The following is a 27580-nucleotide window of genomic DNA, read 5'->3' on the forward strand; positions in this document are numbered from 1 at the left end:
CTGTTCTGTCCCCATAAAGGCTGCAAACAAGTAAAATTTACATTTGATCCAGTGGTAGGAGCTCAAGCTGGGAGGCTGGAAGTCCCTACTTCTGAAGGGGATGGGGGAACTAGAATGTAACCATGGCACAGATGGGATCACAGGCTGAAGGCTTCAGATGTGCCTCAGATTCAGTCATTCATACACTTGGCAAAAGCGAGCTGATTTCAAAATGCATACATTAACAAGAAACAGTACAGGCCTGCCAGCTAGTTTTGCTGCAGATTTTGACAGGCTAACTTTGTAAGGACATGGAAAAGATCCCTTAAAGAAGGGCATCAGAAAAACACAGAAGAATTGTTAACATGCCAGACTTCATGAACAATTAGTCACAAGGAGACAAATCCATCAAAGTACCGCAGAGGACTGAGCAGTTCTCCAGCAGACAGATGAGCACTCTGACACTGCTCATTTCCAGTACCACTTGCCACTGCAGAACTTTAAGGAAAAATTAACAACAAACTGAAGAAAGTTCATCCCAGCCATCATTTTTTTTTTAATTCCCCTGGTGCTGACAAAGCCACATTGCTTAATGAATGTAACAGAGCTCTCAAGATCTTCACTGGCTCCTGAACTGAATGACATATTTGATATCTAGGCCAGTGGACCTGTCCCTGAGAAGCACGAGTTCCTGTTTTCACTCACCAGAACAACACCTCTTTGTGCTGAGACTGGATGGTAAATGGTCACTCCCAGCTCACACAAAACTCTATGGGGACTAGAATAATTTTTCCTAAAACAATCACAGAATGATCTGGGTTGAACAGAACTTTCCAAGACCATCCCATCCAACATTCCTGCCATGGACCAGAACACCTTCCTGGCTGCTTCTGTTTAATTTTATGTTTAGGACATAACCAGTATCTTCCTCAGAAAGTACTGCTTTCCAACAGGAAAAGATGCTGCATGTCCAGCTGCTCAGTGACCCTGAATTAAACCTCAGGGATAATGAAAGTTTCTAGAAAACAATGGAGCATTTACCTTTATATGTGCAAGCAATCCCAGGAACACCAGTAGTAAAGCAAAATTAACTGGACAAAGGTAAACAGACCACCTAAGTGTCTAAGCCCAGATCTTCATTCAATCCCTGACTTCCTGGGACAACTTAAAGGAATCATCTAAATTCATTGGAATAAAAATTGAAATCTAGAAGAACAGTCTCCCATGGTACTGCCAAAGCAGCTCTTTCATACCCAGCAGTAAGGTAACAGCCTTCAGAGCCCTCCCTCAGCCCATGACAAACAACAAATCTATTTGAAACACCTCCCAAGTTCAAATAAAGCAAAGCAACACGAGTTTGGAACAGAAGCTGCTCCAAACCAGAAGCACTTGCTATCAGCATCACTATCATTCTGCAGGCATTTCCCAATTAACTTATAATCACAATTCAAAACTGGCAGATTTACATTGCAGGTCTTCCTTTCAAAGCAGTGTTTCTTTGCTTCTTTACTCTGTTTTTCTTGCCTGTTCCACATTTTCATTGGCAGTACGAGAAAATGCAATGAAATACAACTTTACTTTAGAAAGGACCAAGACTGTCCTCTGCAATACTGAGAAGCTGATGCTGATTGCCACAAGCACTGCTCTCCTTACTGATGAGAGGGCAGAAAATGATGCAACTCCAAATATTTAAAGTGGTGTTTAAGCAGCAACTCTTGGATGTTTTAGAATTTATGCACAGCAATTATTTTTTAATTTTTTTTTTCAGGCTTTGGTCCCCATAATGAGATACTCCATAGGTTTTACCTTTATATAACCAAGTACTTCAGTATCTCCTTTAAAATGTCCAGTAAATGCCCTCAAACTCATCCTGCCTCTAAAAGAGTGGCTAATGTTCAGTACCCAACACTGAACTCAGCTAAGTGCAGTAGGCATGCCAAAAATCCCACAACCTCCCCCGTTAATATGACTTTCCTCTCTGGTAAGAACAAATAAAGCAGAACATTACTGACATTACTGCAGAAGAATTAATAAGCCCTAAAAAAGAGTACAGTCTCAAAGAAGAGTAGAAATATTATTTCCAATTACAGTATCAGTTTATTTTTATTTCTAAATAAAAACAACAAAAAAACTCCTCTATTAATGACTGAAATTTAAGTAATTTCATTACTATTATGATTTATAAGGTTCAATAATAATTTTTCTGGCATATTTGGTTTTTTAAAAGTAACAAAAATTCCAGAATATCCAACCAAAACCTCAACCCAACCCCCAAGCAAATATAACACAGAAGCAGTGAGTACATATGGGGGAAAAAAATGGAGAATACTCCTCCTAGGCAACCAAAATAACAATCTTTCCTGCTTGAGCCTTGTTTGATATAAGGCTCCTAAACACCTTTGGAAGACTAAAGCATCAATTGTTTTTATTAATTAAAAGTTATATCCCTGTAGCTGGTGAAGATGTAGTTTTGGGTCTCCTGCTTTGTAATATGAAAATGACAATTACATAAACAATTTAATTTACATTACAGAAAATGAATGTGCTGAAGTCAAGAGTTAGAAGAAAAAAAAAATCAGATGATGCTGATCAATTAAAAGACATTGCTTTGTTTGGGGTTGTGGTCCAGTAGTTTGCACAAGTTAAGAGACTAAGAGTGTTCAGAGACCAACACTGACATAGAAGACCAGCAGTTCCTAATACTAAAGCATTTTAAATTCAGAACAGATTACCTGTAAGAACTTTTATTTTGTAGAGCAAACAGAATATGCAGGCTTTAATAAAAGCTTCTTTCATGCCTCTTTTCAGAGCAATATATGAGTCTCTATTCCTAAGCTCATCACTGTGTCCTCTAAGCACACAGACTTTGCCTTACAGTTTGAAACCAAAGCACTTTGCCCACAAGACGCAGCAGAAGCCTTACCAGATCAGCACCAGCCTGAAGCAACACATCTGCCACATCTGTGTGTCCATTTTCACAGGCGTAGGTCAGAGCTGTATCTCCCGTTGCTGTAGTGGCATGAACATTAGCTCCTACAAACACAACATTGTTTTCATATTGGACATGCCCTTATCAAATATTTCACATCAGATAAACAGAAAAACCTCTGACAACAGCTATATCCTACTGACCAACAGCCTCCACACTCCAAGAGCATTGCTCTCATGGCAAAAATTGCTCTCATAGTGAAAGGACTCCAAGAGGAGGGGGTAAGCCAAGGCTTGGAAAAGAAGCATGACTGACAATCTAAGCAGTTCAACCTATATGCTCACTTATGCCTACAGTCCCTCTACAGCTAGAAGGATTTCAGTTGTTACATCAAGCAAAAGGGAATCCAGACAGTTTTGCAGATTGTCCATTTGACTCAGAGCTCTATGCCAAGGGAAACCAGACAAAATGCACATCACTGAATTAGTATTAATACAACAGACTTCTCCACTTCCACAAATTTCCCTTCTTTCCTGCTCTTTAAAATAATTTGCTTTAAAACTATTTTGTTGAAATAATTTGTCCAGCTTCATATACACCAGCTCTGTGAAAACTACACATGACTCTTCATACATAACATATTATCCTTAAAAAAAGAAACGCCAATGTGATTAGCTATTTTGTTATTTTTAAGGTGTGAGGTATAATTAGAGACTCCCTGATGCCAAAACAAGACTCCTTAATCAACTTTCTAGACTATCAGCAGTGAAGTGCAGGCAGTGAGCGTTCCAAGGGAGCTGGTGACAGGTGTCACATGCTGGTGTCACTGCACCCAGTGGTACAGTTGTTACTGTCCCTCGATGAGTAGGGAGCTTTACTTTCTAAAATTACAAATCCAACCAATTTTATGTTTATTCTTAGAAGAGCATACAAATAAATCACCTTCCACAACAAGGAAGACATCCCAAATAGAGCTCCTTTTTATTATTTTACGTAGAATATTTTAGACTCTACCAGCTTTATAAACTGAAAGATGAACATCAAAGCATCATTTTACCCCAAACTCCAGCAAGATTTAATTTTTACTACTGTATAATGTAGCTGTAAAGCTCATTCATCACAGAAATTCAGCACATTCCAGAATCTATCTTGCTTCCCTCCTAAAGAACTGGTTATTCAGGGAGATTGAATGCAGATAACCAGGCTTAGTCAAGGCTGGAGTAGCAAGCAAAACCAAGCATTACCTGTATTAAAATTCTGTCCGAGATGCAGATATCTGGAAACAATGTTTCTAATGAATGTGGATGCTTTCTAGATATGGAACAGCATCACCTGCTCCAGGAGGCACTTTCCTCTGTTAACAGTATCAAACAATACTGAGGTGCAACATACGCTTTTCCCTTCTTGCTAAGCTATCTGAGGATATTGTTTCTTGTTACAACACTGCCATTATCAAAATCACAGGCATCTTCGAAATCATACAAAACACAGCAAGTCCATGGTATCTGTGGGCTTAATCACTTGCCCTGAACACATACCTGCTGCCAGTAAGTATTTCACCAGTTCAAGATGACCCTCTTGAGCAGCTTCCATCAAAGGTGTTGAGCAACCAAGCTCTATGTCAGCTCCTGCCTTAATAAGGAAGTCAGCGACTTCAGAGAAGCCTCCACAGCAGGCCAGGGTCAGGGCTGTTTCCTGTGTCTCTTCTGTCTGTGCGTTAATATTTGCCCCTGGGAAACAAACCAGCCGTTACTGCCCTGCCCACACACCGCCTGGGGGCTGAATGCTCATCACCCTCACAGCAGTTTGGGTGTCTGAGCTCTGCTCTCTGGGCACAGCAGTGAGCAGTGCCAGCCCCACGCTACATCAGAGCCATCTGCAGAGGACACCTGTTGGCCATGGATCACACCGTGTCCTGCTGAGCGCTCCATCGCCACGGGATCTCACCTTGTGCCAGCAGCAAGGCCACCATCTCTTCGTGGCCTTCCCGGGCAGCTTCCATCAGAGGTGTGTACCCCTCATCATTGACCTCCTCCAGGTTGGCTCCTCGCTCGATCAGCAGCGCCGCCAGCTCCACGTGCCCGCCGCAGGCAGCCAGGGTGAGCGGGGACTCGAAGGAGTCCGCGGGCATGTTCACCTGGGCGCCGCTGTCCAACAGCAGCCGCGCCACCTCCACGTGTCCGTCCTGCAAGCAAAGGGCAGCCCAGGGGTCACACAGGGTTCAAGTCACTTGATGCTGTAGTTGCAAGCACTGCCACACTAGGCCTGAAAATGATCCTACAAAGTCAAGGCCTTTTTATTTATCATGGTTTAATTATGACAGTTATGGCAACACTTGGACCCAACCAACATTTAGGTTTTCACCTACATCTAAATCAGGTTTAAATGCATGAGGAAAAAGAGCTAGATATATGTTGATGTTTCTATTTCTTGAGGGAAAAATAACTATGGCACAAGACTTAACTATCCAGCACAATCTTTGGGTTGCAACAGTACTAGAGACAGCAAGCAAATGCCATAAGTAATAAACCCACTCCATGACTAAACCTCAAAACAAGCATCAGAAAAAAAGATTTTCTTATTCTTCGTAGTAGTAGTTGATTCTACGACTTCTAGACCCTGGGAAAGAAGCCTGCAGAGAAACCGAAGTGGGTAACAATAAGGCAGGTAACAGGAGAAGAGAAGACTTGGAAAAGCTCTTAAAGGTGACTGAAAAATGCCTTGGGGTGAAGCCATAGAGTAAGAGAATTAGGATTGCCAGAGCAGTCTGAGTCCTTACTAATCAAAGCACATCTGTCAGCTTCTCAAGAAAGTATTATTAAACTTCTCAGTTACTTGAAATAGACCAAGTACCTAAAATCCACATTTGACCAAAGGTGTAGTAGGTAGAGAGCCACAAGACTGGCAAAAGGGGAAAGATTAAGTTGATCATGAAGCAGGTCATAGGTAACCTGAGATGGACAACAATCAGGGGTGCACATTAAACACAGGCTGTTGTTCTCAGAGGGTTGGCTAAAAGCCAACAGCCACCTCATTAGAGGCATTACCCTACCTGTGGCACTGTCCTGACCAAAACAAACTCTGAGGCACTTATAAAAGAATTGGTGATCAGAGACCAGACATCTCAGCAACCTGCACCTGCTGCATTCCTTAGATGGAAAGAGATGAAGACTGGGAACAGTCACAACAATTTGGCGAAACAGCTCCCTTGTACAAGGGTGCAGATGAATGATAAAAAGAAACAAATTCCTTGTTATGGAGTTGGGACTTCAAAGGCTCATCCTTTCTGCTGCTTTTAAATGTCAATACACACACTGCAATATCGGAACACCTAGTCTGAAACGCCTAGAGCTGAAACACCTAGAGCTCTTCACAAAAAGCAAAACCTCAAAACTCTGTCCCCTAAGTGACGTGCTTCACAGCCTCTAAACCAAGCCAGCCCTTTGGACTGTTTCAGCAGGAAACTAAGAAAAAGCAAACAAAAAAACCCAACCTAAACAGAACAGTGGGGCTGATTAACCTTTAGCCTGCAGTCATGCTGCAATCTCCTTTAGGTGACAGCATGCACCCACTGTCCTTCTGAATTCCTTACTGGCACCAGGCTCTCCTGCAGGGAAGGCTATTCAAGGATACAATTACTGGCTCACTATCAGAAGGCTTGGACACAGCTCCCCACGTTACAACCTGACCTTGGTTGCTTGCATCATCACCTCACAACTGCACTGAAAGAACACTTGATCCTCCAGCTCTCAGCAGATTGGGGGAAAACTGCAGCCTATCTTCCAAGGATTACATGCTACTGGGAGAAAATTCCATTTCCCTCTTTTTGCTGTGCTTCCTATGGAAACAAGGTCTCTGTTCTTTCCTTAAAGAAGTTCTCCAGCTTGAAGAAGAGAGATAAGGTCACCAAGGTCTGTACAGAAATGGTTGCAGATATGCTTTGACACAATAGCACACTCTTAATTAAGATGATGCTCTTGGATTTTTCCTCAATGGCTGCATTGAAATTATGTGGACAGTTGCTAAAGAACTAAGGACTACATTATTTTTCAAAATAAAATGGTAAGGCAAAAGAAAAACCTCACAACCTCATTTACAGAACCCTAGAAGAGAGCAAGTCATCTCTCCATGCAAAACACTTCCTGCAGTGATGAACAGACAATTGTAATGCATGAATCATCCAGCTCAGTGCACTTCTGGAAGGCTCATTCCACAACACACTGAGAGACCTTATTTATAAAAACAAAGGTAGAAAACACACTAAAGAAAAAAAATCAAAACCTCAAACTAGTGACTTGTACTACGTCACTGCACTGCAGATTAGTCACCCCTTAAGTTCACACAGGGAGCATTTAAACCAACACATCATCCCCCAAAAATTAGAGTACTTTTTCTTTGTGAGCAGTTAGACTGAGAAGCTGGTGGGAGCCACAGTAAGCACTTTTTTACAACAACAACACACACATTCACTTGCAGCCCCCAAACAGCTCGTTACCCAAGGGTCACTATATTTTATCACCTCTTGCATTCCTGTCTCCCTGAGGAGCGAGCAGTACAAACAAAGGTATTTACCATGCAGGCCTCCATCAGCGCCGTGTGCATCTCATCTGTTTTGTGTTCTTGATCAGCTCCAGCTTCAAGCAAAAAACGAACCATATCTAAATGGCCTTCAAATGAAACAGATCAAAATAAATAGGCATTCCGCATCACCAACTTTTAGGAGTACAGACAATACACTTAATGAAATCATTCAGATTTTCACGTTTGCTATTACAATCTTTACAAGTTATAATTGGCAAACCTGGGCTTTTAAATTACTCTTTGAAAAACTACCAATGCCAACGAGTCAGCAGTCTTCTGAAAGCCTTTCCCAAAGATCCTGCTCAGCTCAGAGATGAACACAGACCTGTCTAATTCAAGTTTACACAAGAACCTTTCCTTGTGACTTCAAGCTACAAAACTGGGCTGATTCCCTATTGAACTGTACAGTGAGAGATAATTTAAGAGTTCAAAGGCAGCATACAACTGGGGGGGATTATCTTTTAGGGATGGGTCCGTGTAGATCTGAACTTAACTTGAAGATGTTTAATAACACTCACAGACATATTTCTGAGAACTAAGATATAAACATTATATTGCATTATCTGACATTATTTTTGAAAGCCTCTACTGAGCTTTACCAAAACTTGATTTCAACTCTATTACAGTTTCTGTAATTTTTGAAATTGCCCCTCCCAAGTCTTTAGCCTGTTGATGAGCATTCTTCTCCTAGGGAAGACTTAGTCTTACATAAACTGACAAGAAAACAATCAATCATCTTGTCAAAGATAATACAGGACACCTCTGTCATTCAAGGTTTTGCATTCCATGACTCAATTAGGTTCTGGGTCAAAAGAAACAAGAATGACCCTCCAATACCTTCAGGGGTACTATTACTGGCATTTCCCTGTAAGGAACTACCATATGCTGTAGGAAATCCATGACAAATCCAGATGCAAATCCTCAGATAGGTTATACATAGTAAGTATCCTCAATCCTAACCACAGAGGCAAAGCCCAAAGTTACTGTGACAATAATCCACATCCTTAGTTTCTATTTGTAGAAAAACAATGGTTGGAAAGCAAACTGTATATGTACAGTGGATCACCACTGCACTGTTAATTTACACAGACGCTTTAAAGAGCAGAAGAAATTAGGTCCAAAGTCCCTAAAAGTTCATCATACTTAAGAATTTATAGACAGTCTCCCAAATTACTCTGAAGGAAAAGAATCCAGCAATAATGGAGGCATTGTCTCCCCATCAGATATTACAGAAACACACATTCCAACTTTGCATTTTCTGAAGAACCAATAGAGATGTTTTAAGAATTCACAGACAGTTGGTGAGAGAACTGGGAATGAAGTAAGGAATGTGGCAGTGGCTAAAAGGAGAGAATGGTGGTGTGTCAAAGCAAAAGTTTGGACATAGCCAGTTACAAGTTTTCATCTGCCACATGTCAAACACACCCACCACATCTGGACACAAACACAGACTAAATACCACTACACCACAAGAGCATTTCATGACATTGAGTTTAAAACCAAAACCCAGTTTTGTAAACTCTTAGGAAGATATTCAAAGTATTGCTGAAAGTTTCACTCAGATAAATCCCAGCAAATAAATTTAAGTAAAAATACCAAACAATGCAAGAGACAATACCTTTATAGCATGCGAGTGTAAGTGCACTTTCTTTGAACTCGTTGGAGTGAGTGTTGATTCCTGCACCATATTCCAGCAATACTCTTGCAACCTCGACATGCCCTGCACTAGCAGCCTCCATCAGGGGGGTGTGTCCATTCTCATTGTGGTCTTCTATGTTAGCACCAGCTTTCAGTAGCACCTTCACCACGTCCACAAAGCCCCCGGCACAGGCGTAGGTGAGTGCTGTGTTCCCTGCAGAGGAGAGGTTGTGTGAGAGCCCTTTCCACCACCCACTGCTACCACGGGGAAGGAGATCAGTGTTAACAGCTCAGAACGAACCCAAGATATCACCAGCAGCAGCCTTTCACCTCACAGCAATGTTACTCCAGCCCATCATTCCAGGCTGAGTATAAAATCCCAAATAACTGTAACGTGAAAGTTTTAATGTCAAGCCAGTACTACAAATCAGGATTTTTTCAGTTTGAATGTTAGAGTTCCTACTTGAGCACACAAAATTAGATTAAATAAACACACACAAAAAGATCAATGAGTAATTTTTACTGTAGAGTTGGGGATGTGTTTTTGGGTTGGTTTTTTTGTTCCATCTTTCTTTTTCTTGCCTAAGATTGTATCCTGTAATTCCTTGAAAACCTTCTACTGGTTGGCTGAGAATAAATTTATAATTTAAAACTCTGGTACTGTAAGTGACAGACACTCACATATGGCTCATGTTTTAAGTGCTACAATCAATTTTAAGGTAACTTTGCTTAACATGGCTAAATAGAAAGATAAAAGAATCTCTCATAGTTCAGACCTGAGTTGTTTGAAAATTTAAACAAAATTTAAATTCTATCTTAATAAATAGAATTCAACTGCAGGTTAATGCTGTCAGTGAGGTTAGTTAAGCTGTGGTCAAGAACCAGCAACATAGAGAACATTCAATGCACTCAAAGAATATTAACTCCTCTCTGGTAAAAAGGAACAGACAGAAATAATTAGTGTTGATGGGATGTGTCCCATGGCCATCTTACTGGGTAATTTTGGATTATACCAATGAGAAAAGATAAACTTCATGTATTTTTCTTGTCCTCCAACACCAGAGTGTTTTTTACAGGAAGAGTGCATTCCATTAGAATTTATATTAAAGCCTATCTTTAATAATGGCCAGTTAAGACTCCAAACACATTCACTACAGATCTGGTCTATTCCTAATAGTTCCTGTCACATTTTCTTGTGAATGAAAGTGTTAGACAAAAACACAGATGTTCAAAAGAGCTGTGTGCCTTATGTGCCAGCCTTACTAACTGTGCTCCTGCTCCCCAGTTACCTGTGGAGGACTGTGCATTGACATCTGCACCATGGACAAGGAGGAGTTTGACAATATCCACGTAGCCCCCGCTAGCAGCTGCCATCAAGGGAGTGATGTCGCCTTTATTCCCTCGATCTTCAACATTGGCGTGCATGGCTAGAAGCACCTACGGGCAAAATTCACTACAGTGAGCAAATTGTAACACCAACCATTTGTTTTTAGTTCACTGGGGTTTGTGAGACTGGTTCCCCAGGGAGCTGCTACATCCCCTCACAGTCCAGTGCCATCCGCAGGACCATTCACAGTGACTGCCTGCACTGGGCTCTGCTGCAGAAAACCCTGAGTTTCTGCATTTGTTCATATCTAAGTTCCAGTGAAATACTGAACTTTCAAAAGTCACAGGGCAACTCATTGACCAGAATGACAGCACAGAAACTGTCACCTGCAATAATGACCAGGGCACCCACAGGTCAAGGTCACAGGTGAGAAGTTCTCTCCTTGTCCTGTGTTTTGGCACCAAAATGTGAAGTTGGGTATTTCCGAGAACTATCACCTAAACATTTCAAAGCAGCTGCTCTTAGATACAGAAGCAATATAGCTCAAAATTAACAGAAATTAATGCACTGTTGATATGAATGTGATTTAAAAAAAGGATTGTGTGACTGAGATATGAGCTTTTAGAAGGTAACCAATTGTAGTATTTGGGTTTGCTGCTATTTTAGATCCTCCTGCTTGGCAGAACAGCTGGACTGCATCTAGAACAATGCCAGAAAAGTAGATACACCACAAAACAGAGGATTCATTCCTCAGACAAGTCCCTTCAACCTAAAGGCATTTGTGACTGCATTTTCCATTAAAGAAACCCAAACAATAACTGGAAACCCACAATAAGCTGTATTCACTGATATTCTGTTGACATAATAAAAGAATTATAATAACTACAATAGATAAAATGTTTACCTATCAAAGAAACCCCACAGACAATGCTTCCCAAATGTTTAGCTCTAACTGTATTAGTTACTTACCTGTGCCAATTCATAATATCCTGCTGAGCAGGCCAAGCAAAGCAGACTCTCTCCTTCTTCAGTATGTTCATTTACGCTCCGTCCCTCATCCAGCAGCTTCCGGACAGCATTTACATCCCCATCGGAGCACGCCTCTGCCAAACTGCGACTGCAAAATCAGGGACACACAGTGAGCTCAAAACACACCTGCAACACCTAGGCAGCTTTCCTAGGCAAGGAGGAAGCCTTAAGTAAAGACTCCTGACCCCAGTGCTAAGCTTTACTTGAAAATACACCTTAAATGTATTTTTTAAAAAGTGTATCTACATATACACTCACATTATTTCCACAGGTGAAATGGAGATAGACACTTTCCTTATTGTCTAACTTAGCTTGTTCTCATCAGTTGCTAATGTGTAATACACTCTCCTACAGACCAGATGCAATGAGGAGCCCTCAAAGCTGGTTTTTGTGGTGTTTGCAGGACAGGAGCAAACCCTACTGATGCTATTCCCACTTCAGGGAATGCCACATACACAGAGGCTGTGACCATGACAAACTGCTGACTGCAGGTGCCAAGGCAAATTCCTATTGCAGACAAAGCCAAAAAGGCAGCAGCCAAGTATCACAGAGATTGCTACTATGAATACTGAAACAAGACAAACTTCTGTAATTAAGAGAGCAACCACCCACTCTTCTACAGCTAAGAACTGACAGCTTTCTTGAATAAGAACTCAACTCTCTGGTACACAGAAAGACCATCAGGTTAGAAAGTAATATACTTTTGTACTTTTCTCTTACTCTATGAAGCCAATAACCTGATGGGACAGTAGTTACACCTCCAGATGAAATCTGCTTCCGCTAGCAGAAGAACAGCTCCATTACCAAGTACTAACTATAAAATTACCTGAATTGGAAATAAAATCCCATTCCATAGCTGGGAAACTGGGGGAGGTCAGTACATACAAATAACTGAATTTGAAATAAAATCCCATTCCATAGCTGGGAAACTGGGGGAGGTCAGTACATACAAATAACTGAATTTGAAATAAAATCCCATTCCGTAGCTGGGAAAGCAGGGGTGGTGAGCATGTACAATTGACCAAATCTGAAATGAAATCCCATTCCATAGCTGGGGAACCATGGATGGTGAGTACATACTTGTCCACCTGCCCGTTGTTGTGATTGTTCTCGGCCCTCATCCGCGTCAGCGCGGCGGCCGCCTCGTCCAGCGCGCAGCTGACGGACGACGTCAGTCTCCGGAGAACCTCGGGATCTGCGAAGGCTTTGCCATCGGCAGTGGACAATTTACCAATTCCTTCAGTGCACGTTCGTTCATCAGTCAGGTTAGTATGAAAGTCACACAAAAGAAACGCAAAGACACTATTTTAGAGTCCAGCCACATGCACTATTAGTTAAAAATCATTTGCAAACATGCCAGATAATTAGCTACTTAAAACTAAACTATCTGCTAACATTTGCCCAAGACCTGAATATTTAATTAACTCTAATATAGTACTAAAACCCCTGTATCTTTCAAACGGCAGCTTTGTTACTTGTCCCAAACTCTCACCTCATACCTTTGAAGAACTCAAAAGAACACCAAAAACCATCATATTGAGGTAATAAGGATAGATCCGTGCATTATAGCCCAAAATCAGAAGTTTGGGAAACAGGTGTTATTATATTTCCTGAATGCGAAGAATTTTTCAACTTAAAAGACTTATTACCCCTTTCCCACTTAAAACCAAAGCAGACTGAGTTCTAATATATCTTTCTTTTTTAAGAGAAGGAAAAACTTTAAAGTTAATTAGTTTAAATTCCAGTAATTTGCCACTCTCAACTGCCCAGCTCTAGCTAAAGGAACAAAAGTTACGAAATGAAATTTCAAATATTTTAAGTATACTTTAAATCAATGCCTCTCCTTCACAGGCATAACATAGTAGAAATGCTGAGATTCAAGGAATTTTTTTTAACAGTTTCTTTTTTTTATAACAGTTTCTTTGCTCAAGTTTTACTCCACACAGGTTTTACTGCTCATAGTTAAGCACAGCCTATGCAACATGTGCAAACAATCACTGCAGTGTGGGCAGGGCTTGTATCTTCATGTACAAATGTGCAAACAGCACAAATACCTCCCAGCCACCCACAAAAAACCTGAACCATAAATCAATCAATTTCGTGTGCTACAAAAAGCAAATGGTTACTGGTTTATAGATCAACCACCTTCACCAGTCATGACTCAGTAATTTTTCAATTCCTTAGCTGTTAAAAAGGGGAAAATTAGATACAAACCTCTGGAAATGAGGCACCTTATCCCTCAGAAGATTTGCTATTTGGTATGTGCATATCTCTGCAGGTTTGATTTACACATTTCCCACAACCCAGCTTGTAATTATTATAGAATAAATCGTATTTTAAGTTTGAACATTGTCTTCAGACCTATATTTCCCCAGTTTGAGAGTATCCAATTTGCTTCTTGGTAATGTAAGAATCAATACTTACCAAATGTCTCCACCCAAAACTCTTTATGGCAGCACACAGCAGGCACAGTGTGACATTGCCCTGCATGGCTGGCACAGTGCTCCCAGTGCTGGCTGACAGCACTGGAATGTGGGGCTGGACATGACAGAGAATCCCCCTCCTGCCATGGAGACACACACCTCCCCTGGGGTGCAGCAGTTTACTTGGCTGATGGAAATGAGCAGTGGAGGTTCAATGAGCTGCTTAAGAGACTTGTGCACCTCCTCCCTGGCTCCAGCATCCCACATCTGGATCCCTTTAACATTGTCAAGGGGCTATGAAAACCAATTTATAACTAATTGTCCGCTCAGCAATGAAATCAGAAATCACACCTCAGTCTATCTGCGTTGGAAGCCTGGCTAGTCCAGAGCAATCAGAGCACAAAAATGAGGGGCCATGGATTCTTGGAGGCCACTGGCCACATGAGCCCTTCCACCTCCAAAGGGTCAAGGCCAGCACTCCTGTGCCACTGCTGTTAAATATAGCAAGGTTATCAAGAAGCCTGAAACCTTATGTATTCCTGTAAACTGGATTTGCTGCTGGTGTAAAGGGGTTGGAAGTCCTGTTGTCTCTGCAGCTGGAGCAGGTGGGACACTGGGGGACAGTCACTGCAAAACTGGGTCGAGACATCAATTCAGTACCAAATACACCAAGAAAGTGACAGTTTTTCCAGAGCTCTGTTTCCTCAGGATGGCTCACAGAGTAACTGCTGAGATGTTTACACAGGCTATTTCTGGTGGCAGTGCTGGCTTACGCTGCATTGCAGTGTACATAAAGCACTGCTGAAGGAAAGACAAAGAATTAAGTCTTCACAACTCAGCACTGAGGCCTCATCTGGGACTGCTGCAACCAAAGCTGAACACCGTGGTAAACAACATGGAAAAGTACTCGAGAGAAATCCACAGGACCCCTGAGCAAAGGCTAAAAATGCACAGATTTAGCTCACAAGGAGCAACACAACTGCAGTTTCCCTCCACTTAAAAAAGGTCTTACTGAAGGAGCTGTTAACAGCTCTACTGTTGACAAAAGAAGTGGGAAATATGAAGTCCAGCCAAAAGAAACCAACCCAAAAAAGTACCAAAACACCATCATCAAAACCCCACACAATCCAGAAGCCCACTAAGACACTAGTTAGTGACCTGACTAACTACAAGTACATCGAATACCTCCATCATTTCAGCTCACCAAGGCAGCAGAACTGATAGGTTGCCTGGACAAGCAGGATCTACACTTGATATCTTCTCTGTTTTAAAAGGTTGTTGTGGCATTCATGCCTGGGATTTCTGAAGGCAGAGGTCACACCACAGATCTCCTGTGCCTGACAAAGACACAAACTTGACCCACTACAGCTCTCCTATTCCAAAGTACCTGTTTTCATGGATTAACAGCTGGTGGTCTCCTGGAGGACTCACCAACCACACTGGCTCTTCCTTCTGGACAGTCAGAGCACGCTTACAGCTCACTCCAGTTTTGGACTTTGTTCTAAAAAATGAGCTATAACCACACCAAGGCCCTTCAGAGGGTAAGTGGAAGGTCCCTTTTATTTACCTCACCAGCTAGAGCTCAACCCAGGTGCCATCCCCAGCTCCTAATTTCACAGTCTTATACTGCACATGCCAAAACTAATCAACAGCCACAGAAGACATCCGAGCTGACATTTGTTTGGCTGGCTGGAGTCAAAGGGAGACAGACTACAAGAATTACCACTGCAGACACACATTCATTCACTCCCCTTTTGCACATTATACTCAATATTTTACTATATAATAACAATTTGAAGTTTTTATTTTGCTATGATTTAGGATGACTATGCCAGAATCTCAATGCTGTAATGCTCATGTGTCTTTTAATCTTTAATTTACTTAATTTTGTGTTCAAACCTCTTGTTCTTGTGTCACTCTCATACACACAGGGACTCCAGCAGTCTGATTTACGTGCAGGATCTTGGCCAAAATTCTTCTTGCCTCTTTACATCCAACAAATACTGAAAGCATCCTCAGGACCATTCTGTGCACTCTTACACAAGAGTGATCATAATTTCTCACATTATTACAGTCTCTCTAATACGTTACTGATCTGACACCCAAGGTCTGACATTCTGTACTTCCTGGAATATTACACACAAGCCTCTATCGAGGCCATCCTTTCCATCTTTTCATGGACTGATCACTGTTGCAGGTTTAAGTCTGAAAAGAGAATGTGGGACCTGCTGTTTTTGGTTGAGAACAGCCCACAGTCATTAATCATATGAAGAGGGTGATGTTTCTAATGCAAGGTTACAGCTTAACACTAAAATGATGAAGAGGATGTTTTTAAGCAAACCAAAAGTGCCTTCATCCAACATAAGCTGCCATGCAAAGACCAAAAAGGTGAATTCAAAACCAACCTGGACAGAATTACTATAAAGCCTGTGCCTTCTAACAACCTAAGAACAGTGGTCCGGAAAGTCACTATTTAAGGATATTCCTGAAAAACAGACAACTGGAAGAACAGAGAGACTCTCACCTGTACTGTGATGCTCCTGCTTTTCCCTTTGCAGGGAAAAGTGGGGCCACTGCAGGCCCCACAGACCTTCAGATGAGAAGAGCCAGACACATCTTCACATCTTCTGCAGTGGGCAGCTCTTCACCTGCTGCTGGAGCCACGTGCCAGCTGCTCACAGACCCAGCAGGAACAAGGCCAGCAGCACTACCCAACAATGGCAGAGGTCAATGCCTGAACTTGGGGCCAGATAATGCCAGATGTTCCACGCCTTAATGCCATATTACTAAACTATTTAAATTAGCCTGAAGTTCATTACAGAGGTGTATCAGAACAAGGAACTCACCTTTCAAGGGAAAGGCTTGCTCATCAGATACACACCTCTGCTCCTATAACCAGCACTCCAATTTCCTTGTTGACTTTCAGACTCATCAGGGTATTCCCACCTTGTAACTACCAAGGTTAGAGTTTTAAGGTAACCTGAAATCAGCCGGTAACTTCTCAGTGTGATCTAAGTTTAACAGGTCAGAGATGCAGATATTGCCTCAAGAAAACAATGAAACACCAACAGGTTTGTGCCTTTGAAAAACACAGTTAAGTCCCTCACAGGACATACAGTTGGTGTCAACATATACTTTGAACATCAAAGGAGGCTGCTCCAAAAAGACCAATATATTCAAGAGATAATGTCCAATAATCCTCACAAAGCCCAGCAGATTCAGTGGTGATTGTGTGTTTTCCCTGCCAGTTCCAGCACACTGCATGTTCTAACACACACTGGAGGACATTTACTTGTAACGCATCCAATTTATGCCCTCATGTTCACCACAAAGTCTAATTCAACTTCAGTCCATACAGAATCAGCTGGGGGTCCTTAAGGGCTTACACACCCCAAAGACAGGTTGTGGTGGAAATGTGGTGGACAGCTTTAAAAGGCCCAAAGAAGTTCAAAATGAGAATCATGGCCCAGAAATGTGTCTCTTATCTCTTTAACAGTATGTCAGGAATCTGCTCTAATCAGCCTGGTGTACAAGTAGCACCTCAAACAAGGTGAAGAGGGTTCAAGGAAGGAGAGGGGGGGAACTTTGTTTTAGGTTCTTTACTGGAATCTCCATTCAGAGGAATTGAGAAGGTCTAGACTGTCCAAAGCTGCCACAGCCTCATGCCAACACCACCAGAACAGTATCAACTCTAGCACATCACAGAGCTGCTGCAAGATGAAGGCAACAAGCAGAGCTGAACACACACTGCTCTGTAAGGTCTCAGGTGGTTGAGTGGGAAAGTTACACACTGCCTGTGTAACTAACATTAAGTGTGCACTTGCCTCCTCTCTGACGATGTCTAAATATTTTCCCAAATACAAATTTCATATTACATCAATTTCAGAACCAGTAAACCAAAGAAAAGCATACTCCATTTGCTTGTAAAGGGCAGTCCAAAGCCAAGCAAACCAAAAGGAACAGTCATTTGCAAGTTTTACTGTATTAAGATATCTAATTTGCAGCATCAGAATGAGGGACATAAATATATTTACAATTTTTTGAATATATTTTAAATATTTACATGTAGCTTATTGTATGCTGATTGCTCAGGCTAAAGTCCTCAAGGAAAAAGCCACATATTGAGCAGTACTCCTCAGGTAAAGAAATTAGAAAATACTAATAATTCATCCTAGTGCACTCATCTTCTAAAGTTCCTATGCTTTTAAAAACTTTCATATGAAGTGTTGTTAAAAAACCCTAATTCACACTAAACTAAAGAACATTAGAATTACAAGGAAAGTCTACTTGAAGTATAAGGAAAATAACTGTTTTAAGTGAGAGTATAGTCTGAGCAACGCCATCTGGGAATTTTGGGCAAGTTTTTTTTTGGGTTTTTTTTTTTTGTTTTTTTTTTTTTTTTTTTTTTTTTTTGGGGGGGGGGTTGTTTGTTTGTTTGTTTTTTGTTTGTTTTGTTTTTAGGAAAAGCATTATGCAGAATGCTTCTCCATTTTTCAGTCGGTCATTTCAACACTACTATTCCCAGGCATGGAACAGTTTGATATGGTAGGGATTATTTTAGCTTTGTTTTCTAAAACACTAAAAAAAACTTCACTGAGGCTTTCAGTCTTTCCAAGCCAAGCACAGGCCTTTGCAATCACTACCACTGAAAAATCACAGTTTTGGTCTGATCTCAGTTCAGCTGCAGAGCAATGAAAACTCCCTGTACTCCACCAGCCCTGGGGTATCTGCACCTCACACCACAACACATCCTGTTATATACTACACGTGATACGGATTTTCACTATAAAACTATTTTCCCATCTCACCAAGTGCGTGGCACAAACAGAACTCACTGGCTGCAATTTTGATTTTTCTGCTTCTCAATTAGTATTTGGACATGCTAAATAAAATTCATTTAGCATGAAATTAAGAGCTACAGCTTGAGGGTTTTTTTTTTAATTTTATTAATTAGCATTTTACAATATTTCATGTCACCATCACAGCTCCCCATAGACTTCAAGAGCAGCTGAATTCTCAATTGCTACAAATCATATTCCTGACAGCAAACTGTGACACTCAAAAATGACACTTCCAGTGCAATCTGAAAAATCATGTTCAGATAATCTGCTAAGCATTTCCTGGCAAAAGCAGAAATTCATTCTCCTGGACTGTATTTCATGGTCCTTATCTCAAAATATCCCTTCTTCACAAACCCACACTCTTACACATAATAGGCAATCATCCACATTATCCACCAGCAATATTCACAAGTGAAAGGGGATGCCTGAGAAAACCTGAAAGGCCATTATAACATACACACACTTTTGGAGAAAACTTCCCCTAATTCCAGCTCCCAATTTTCACTTACTTGACACTACAAACTCTTAATATTACACTTGCATTTACATCTATTTCAATGCATTTGTTGGAACAGGAGCCAGCAATCTCCAGCACATGCTCTCCTCTTTCCAGCATGGCAGCTGGAGCTGTGAGATTTTCCTTTTCCAGAATCAAAAGCCAGGAAGTACTTCTCCAGCTACAATTAGTTCTCACTGTTATTTCAGTAACATTTTGATGGCAAGGGTTCCTTTTGGAGATCATCTCCTTTTACATTAGTGTGTTCAAATATCTCACACTCTGAAAACTAATTTTAAATTCCACATAAACACAAATCCTTGATTAACTAGTCAATATTCATTAACATTTCTTTTGAGAAATTAGATTCATTAAGTTGCAATTTATAAATTTAGATTTCAATTTAGTCTCACGTCACTTCAATAAGGGCTACCTAGTCAGGGAATTCACTACCTCAGCCATACACTTCCATTTTTAGTACAGCTTGGAAGCCCAGTAAGCAAATTCAGCAATGAAAAACTGCTTTACATAGATTTATAGATGTTTCTAGAAAAATCCCAATCTTCCCAAATAGTCTGCAATTTCATTTAATTCCCTTCCACCAACCCAATCCACCCCATTCCTTTGTTTTCAGAATGCAAGAAAGAATACAGGTATTTGACAGATATGGAATACCACACATATTTTAGCTGAGAACACTGAAATAAAAGATTGATTTAAATCTTGTAGCCGAGATTTGTTAACACACAAGAGGTCAAATAGGATAGAATGATACAAAAAAAATTATCCACACAACTACCTCCTCAAAACTCCTCATCTTATTTAAAATCCTGACCATGCCAGACTTTGCCACAGCAGAACTCTCAATTTTTCTGTCAGTTTGATTTTTTCCAAGCTTTCATTAGGCATCCATTTTCTCCCAGGTATGAACATTAAGTTACCTTTTCTAAAGCTGAAATAACACGAGCTTTTCTGTGCCAGTCTAACATTTGGCCACTTCCAGAAGGATGACTTTGTGCTCCTCCTCTCCCCACATTTCCCCCAGTGCCCTCACACTGAGGGAAAGAAGAGGAAGTTTCCTCTCAGTACAGATAAGTCTGACCAGCAAAAGGTCTTTCCAGGCACCACCAGAACTGGTAAAAGGAGAGAAAACTGTGCAGGAACAGCAGATTACTGCCTATGACAGCAAACAGCCACTAAACCACCTTACCCATCTCACACACCTTCCTGTCGCTCATTCACAATGCTTGTTCCAAATTTTTCTGTCCTAATCCAGGATCTTTAGAAAGAAACTCAACCTTTCAAATTTTCCAGATTTTGTTTCTATTAAATCTCTATCAAAGAAACACTTGCCTTACTACAAGGGAACAAGTTCCCAGATGCAACCCTCAAGACACTGCTGGACTGGACACCACGACTTCCAGATACATTCATCACAAATGTGCAGAAAAATATGCTGATCACTCAAACAAATGCACTTGGATCCCATGCATATTGCATGTAGTTTATATGGAAGCATCACAAATTACTCTGGTGCCATGATTACAGAGGTATTTCAGCAGCAGCAAACAGCTTTTCCATCCATCTCACTGCAGGTGATCTGGGGGAGAACAACTCTTGGGTTTACCTTGTGTTTTAAAGCAGCAACCACAATCAGGACAGGAGTAATAGTACAGTGAAAACTACTGCCAGTTCTGGCTGAGAATAACTATTTCTACCAGCTATTTCTACCTGCTCCACTAAATTGTCAGGGTTTGTTCTGGTTTGGTTTTTATTTTTTAAAGGAAAAAAGCACTCTTACCCATTGCCTACTAAGACCTTCTTCCCAACTTGTTTTTGATTGCAAGAAAATATAAGATTTGAGAAAAATATTTGAAACACAGTACTAACTTTAATTCAAATTATAAAGGAAAAGAATGGGATTAAACAGTGTTTTATCTACGTAATTCTGAAAAACCTGAATTTGTTTTGGAGCTTTGCTGGGATTAAATAGGAGTTACACTGGATATCACAGTTAAATAGGAGCTTAGTACTTTGTTATAAGATTTTTTTGAATGACAAAGTCAGGGAATTCTTATTTTTTTCCCCCAGCCTTAACACAGATAAAGGCCAGCAATACACACCCAGAATGATCTGCCACAGCAGCAAACTACTTGAGTGTCCAATGCCTTTTCTCTTGCCAATCTTCTCTTCCCTCCCTCCCTATCTCCTCCTGCCAGAAACCCCCCACACCTTCCCCAGGGCTGCAGCACCAGAGAGTGTTCAACTCCATTTTATACTTATAGACATAAAACAAATGCTCTTGTGGTTGGATCAGGCTTGCCAGCCTTTCTGTGATTAGCTAAGGGAAAACTTCAGCCAGGGGTGGAATTGTTCTCCGGGCTTTGTTTGCCTTTGAACTGGACACAGTTAAACAGCAGCATCAGCACATCCCCGAGCCGGGCAGTCACCTGCCCCCAGCCTGCCCAGCAGAGCGTGAGCACACACATCCCAGTGCATCCCAGTGCATCCCAGTGTATTCCAGCACATCCCAGTGCATCCCAGTGTATTCCAGCACATCCCAGTGCATCCCAGCCCACCAGTGGCACAGTGCCAGGCATGGAAAGCTGCTGTCACCCACCCAGTGCTCAGTCAGAATCACAGGAGCTCTGCTCAAATTACAAGCTTTGGACCAACACTCAGCTCAGACACTCCTATATGTTAAGGAAGAGAAGAAAGAATCTGATTCCTTCTGGGTTCTTATACAAAGTAGTTTTAAACCCCTAAGTCACTCTTGGGGAATTTATTTTAAGCTAAGATTGTAGTGTACACAATATTTACCCACAAAACTACAAAAGTCACAACTTACTAAATGATCCAGAAGCAGAAATTATGACCTCTGTAAAGAAAGCTAGATTTTTTTTACTTTGTGCCATCAAATATGGAAAAATGTAAACAGTTGATTTATTATTTTACAGAAAAATATCACAGCTAATGGTTGGCAATTATTCTTCATTTCCTGGTTCTTCCTTTCATAGCTTATCAGAGAGAAACATTTTCTCATTTCAAGTGTGACAGTTGGCTACAAGAATCTGAAAGATACACGTCAAATAGCTAAGACTGCTACTGAAACAAGGGAAGGAGACACATGGAAATGGCACTGTCCACTGTGGGAAGGTAGGGAGCAAAAAAACCCCTCACATACCCCTAAGAAACATCAAGAGAAGAAAAAAAATATTCATGCTGTGAAAAGTGCACAGAATTCCTGTTCATGACTTTGAGCATTCTAACTCAGGTCATGTCTCATCCTCTTCAGGGCTTGTGTCCCTTGAAAACAAGTTAATTTTACAGACACCCCCATCCTAAAGGAAAGGAAAGTATCACACCCCAGTGGAGACTGACTCCAGGATATGACCCCCCTGCACAACAGAGATGCAGGAAGGCAAGAACTCAAGTAACCTTTGAGTGCTATTTATAGACAAACAGCCCATTTGAACTCTTCTCAAAGTTTCTGGCAGTCAGTGGCAAACTGAGCCCCAATGGGCTGTAATTCCCTTCCTGAATCACAAAGCAACTGACTCAGTAAAGTACTCAGTGACTATCTGGGAAAAAGACATTTGAAAATATTACTACATTTTCAAGCAAAGATCTAAAAGCAAACTGAGTGCCAGTAACATCACTGAGCTAACTCAGATGGTCCAGAGAGTTTTAGTCCCCAGTTTATGCTAATTACGTATGGCAAAGCAAGCCAAAACACGGAGCATTTTCAGAGAGTGATCAAGTGCACCACTTCCTCAAAAAAAAAAAATCACTACACTACTGGTGTATAGCACAGACTAGTTATAAATTCATGTCTCAAACTGAACATTTGAGAAACTTGTCATAAAACCCTCTCCTCTGCCTAAAATGCCTTTCAGCATACTGTCATCACTACATACATCACTACAAACATGATGCATAACAAAAGATCCTGAAAGACTGACCTTTAAGAATGTCACAGTAGATTGGCAAACTACCAAAAATCAGAATATTACAGTCTTCAGAAAGAAAATATAGAATTATTTTACTATGACCCAATTTGAAGAAAGCACACACTCATCTACTGCTAACACCCCTCTACAAGAACATCCCAGTGGGGGTCATCCCATCTATTTATTTTTTGCAGCATCCTCTTGCAGTTTTAAAAACAAAAGGAAAGAGATGCATTTTCATCCAGTCCATGTCTCTGAAGCTCTGGTGCTTCAGATGGGAGATTTTATCTATCAGAGGTCACAGAATCCAACATGTAGCCCCGCACAAAATAAGTTTTACTGAGCTTCTTCAGAGCACAATGCAGAGAGAAACTGTAACAAGCACAAATCCAATGGAGATAGTTGCTTCCAATAGTGAGTATGAAAAAGCTCAGCCAATTAAGGTTCTACCAAAACAAACTTCTTTCACTGTTTCCTCCAGGTCTTTGCTCTTCATCTGCGTAAAGACTAAAATAAAGTTGTTGTACCTCTTGCTGTGTCTCTACAGCTGGGGAGGAGGATCAGGTACTGGTGCTCTCACTATAATTGAAGGCTGATAGCCAAAAGCACAGGCATAGTGCAAGTTTATCCTTTTTTATTAGCAAATCTTCCTGCTTTCCCTCTAGAGACTTCCAAAACATGCTGCTTACTTGGTTTTGGCAATACTAGACACAGCCAGCTGGAAGTCAGGCCAGGTTGGTTAGAACATTCCTGCTTGCTGTGGTCTTCCTCTTGCTACTCAAAAGCCAACTAATTCTTTAAAAGCAAAGACACAACTTCAGCCTTTCTAATGATTCTGAGTTGAGAAGGTTTTTTTTTAAAGGACATATTCAAACATGAGTGTCAGAAAAAAATACAGATACACACACATACACAGGAATAATCAAATGCACAAACACAGAATAATTTGTAACAGTTCTTCAGAAAAGTAGTGGTAGATTTAAAGACAAATTCAACTTGCAGACCAAAGGCAAAAGGCAGACAACAAATGGAGATGTATAAACAAAACACAGCTTGCAGGACAGATGAAATAACACTCCTCTCTCCATGCATCAATAGAGCTCAGCTTCAGTAACACGACTCATTTGGGGCATAAAGTTATGAAGAACAGAGATCACGTACTGAGACTCCAGGGGAGAACAAGAGCAGCTGAAAGTCTAAAGAACATGAGTTAAGGGCAGAGAAAGGTTAGATGATATTTAGGGGAAAAAAAAATAAAAGGAAAGCTGAGGGTGATCTCAGTCTGCAAATCAGCTGTAAGGATGGCTGCACTGGAAAAGGGAACACTGAACCTTGATAGGTGCATTAATGAAGAGTCAAAGCCACCAAAAACCCCTAACTGCTTTACTACATCTTCCTCCCTTCCCTCACAAAGCTCTTCCAAAGGAAGCAGCTCAGTGCTCCCTTCACCCTTGAGTTACGTATTTCAGTACATAACACTGAGGCCTGGCAGTCCAAAAAACCTTCTGATGCCAAGGACTGCAGTGGGCTTGGCATGCTCTGGAGCTTCCAGCACTGGAGATTGTCTGTCTAACCAGCTCCTAAAGCCACCCATCAGGAATGGCACAAGCACAGCTGAATTTGCCTGGGGAGAAGGAAGAGAAGAAGATAAAACTGAATCTACTGAGACTTTTTTCAGCCAAATTTTTGAAAAACTTTTAAGAAGCTGTACAGAGTTTCAGAGAAAGGTGATGCCTAAATGACAGGTTAACAATTCTTGGTTTGAAGGCAAGTTTTATTACACAGGGGGAAAAATCCCTGAAGAACTGCACTGTGCATTTTGCTCCCACAGCAACTACTTTCCTGATGAATATAACCAGGATAACTTTAAGCAATGCAATTTTTTTAAAACATATCCTAGTATGTTCTGAATCTTCAAGTATTTAAATAATTCATATTCACAAAGAATATAACCTGTTTTTTTGTGCAAGATGCTTTATGTATTACAGCTCGTTTTAATTTTAGGGATTTAAGTTCTTAGTTTTCAAAGTAAGGCCTGTAAAACAGCACAAAATAATTTATAGCTGGAAGTGAAGATGCTCATACCCCACTGTAAAAAAAGCCACTTGTTTCCATAAGCAGAATCAAAGATGAGTGACAGTATATTTCATGTATTTTGGTTTTCATTAATAGGTGAAAACTAGCTTGACTTTCTAGAAATAAGAAGAATTTAATAATTTACACTATGCATATACTATATTACTGTTTGTTTTCTTAGAAACTTGCTTATAACTACTTCCAAATATGCAACACTAACATTTTGTCAAAGTAAACAATTGAAAAAACCAACCAATTCATGCGCTACACTGCAAAATATTGATGACTCAGTAAATCTGTTACTTCTGACACTTTAAAAGACCCCAAATATTTGATAAGAGTACAGAACTGACACAAGTGTTATAGACAGATGTGTTACAGCCCACCCCGAGAGCTCAGGTAGCTCCTCTGAGGTGTCCCCAGCACCGTGCTCTGGCAGCAGCCAGCCCTGCTCCAGTGCAGTGACTCCTCACAGGACACCTCCAGCAGCTCCAGCAGGGGTGGCTCCACATGCAGACACCAACCTGACTGACCAGTTAGTCCAGTATGGAGAGAAGTGCCTGGCACTGGTTACTGACACCACGCTTGAATATTAAGCTACAGAACATTAAAAAAAAAGCCCAAAAAGGGAAATCTGATACACTGATTCAGATCTGATCATCTGCACACCCCAAAACACCCAGCCAATACTCAAACTCTCTTTAGAGCACTTCTAAACTCTGATTTTATCACCATGTGCTAAGGAAACTACATGACTGACAAATGCAGACAACAATAAAAAAACCAAACATCTCAAGTCAATGTAATTGAGTTTTTTTTAAATAATCTACTAAGACTCTTCTTGCAGAAGATACAAGCAAAAGATTGAGGCTTGTCTACCTCCTCACTCCTTCCTCACTTTCTCCTGACACATTTCAGGAGAAGAGTCACATTCTGGTGAACTCAAAATTCCAAGAGCAGTAACTGCTTCATTTCCCACAGTTCCCATCTCAGCTCCCCTCCCTCCCAGCATCCCAAGGACAGCCCCACACCACAGGGATCTGCTCAGAGAGGAGGCAGGGACAGCGACCAAGGAGAAGAACTCTGCACTGGTTACATCCCATCTCAATTCAGGCACGACACAGGGCTGCCAATAAAGCACTGCTGCTTTTCTGCTGCCCAAAGTCTTCCTACATTCCTTTTGGCTGAGGCTACTCCAAGGACTAATATAAGAAGAACTCCTGAAATCAATACTGAATGGAAAGAAGTTTTTAACCAGCAATAATATGTTCCCCATATTGGAACAAAAGAGCAAAGAGTGTTTTATCTTACAGAAGAATCCAACTTGCATGAAAAATAAAATACAGCAAAAGGAAAATGGAAAGGAGAAGCTGAGTTAATAAAAACTATATCCAGAACTGAAAAAGTCTTGTTAAAAGGAGGATTGCACAAAAGGTTTATGGTACAATCATGAAGAACTTGCTGATTAATTATGACTACCTCTGACATACATACATATATATATAAATATATAGGCAACTTGAGAGATTGAGGAGAACCCTGGCCAATTTTTATACCTTGCAAAATAAAGTTTTTGTCTCGTCTCTTCTCACTCCCCCTCCCCTCTGAAGAAAGGTTAAAATCACCTTGACCAAAGAACTCCAGAAGTAAAGCTTTCAGAGCTGGTAAGGTAACTTAGCCATCTGATACCTAAAGGCAGCAATTTAAGTGTTATGACAATGAGACAGTTTTTCACAGCAAAATCCATCTGGAAAACAGCTAAAAAATATGAAGCTGATACATTTAACACACTGTCAAAGCATGGAAGTTAATTTGACTAAGTGCAGGATTAGACTAGACTTCTTCTAATCTAAAAGCCTACTAGACTAAAAAAATACTTAAATCATGCAAAATCTTGGACAGATATATTAATAATTCAATTACATGCACACAATTCAGTTTATCCAACTTACTCAAAAGCACAACAAATCTGTATGTTTCACATACCATATACTCCTTCCCACTCTGAATCTTTAGATGGTGAAGAAAGAAAATGAGTAAGTCATTGTAATGTGCCAGTATCTCAAAGGCAGAAGCTTTCTAGTTAACAAGACAGGGGTGATTTCAGTGGCAGGGCAGCTTTGATCTCTAAGGAAATACCTACAATGAAGCCTATTCAAACTCTCCTAGTGAAAACTGTTTCCCTTATTTGGTCTCTACACCATGTCCATATAACACAAAGTTATTTTAGATCAGATCAAATTATGGTGAAAAGCCTTTCTTGGTTTACAATTAGTCTCAATATTGGACTAAAGTAAGATTTTGGCCATGC

General features: G+C 40.8%; 1 protein-coding gene across 9 annotated transcripts in view; it reads right to left on the reverse strand.

Moving 5' to 3' along the window:
- The window catches only part of LOC310915289 (ankyrin repeat and KH domain-containing protein 1-like), a gene marked incomplete at its 5' end in the record, with an annotated part of 99646 nt that overhangs the window by 52309 nt on the left and 19757 nt on the right, over positions 1–27580 (reverse strand). For all 9 annotated transcript variants that reach the window (XM_083872054.1, XM_083872053.1, XM_083872051.1 and 6 more), the window contains 8 exons: positions 2903–3012; positions 4447–4638; positions 4856–5093; positions 7481–7575; positions 9108–9341; positions 10417–10564; positions 11424–11571; positions 12564–12720. In XM_083872054.1, the coding sequence (XP_083728180.1) occupies positions 2903–3012; positions 4447–4638; positions 4856–5093; positions 7481–7575; positions 9108–9341; positions 10417–10564; positions 11424–11571; positions 12564–12720 (1322 nt within the window). The remainder of the gene's footprint in view (positions 1–2902; positions 3013–4446; positions 4639–4855; positions 5094–7480; positions 7576–9107; positions 9342–10416; positions 10565–11423; positions 11572–12563; positions 12721–27580) is intronic.

This window comes from Zosterops lateralis, assembly GCF_965231275.1.
Source record: "Zosterops lateralis genome assembly, chromosome: 14".
NCBI lineage: Eukaryota > Metazoa > Chordata > Aves > Passeriformes > Zosteropidae > Zosterops > Zosterops lateralis.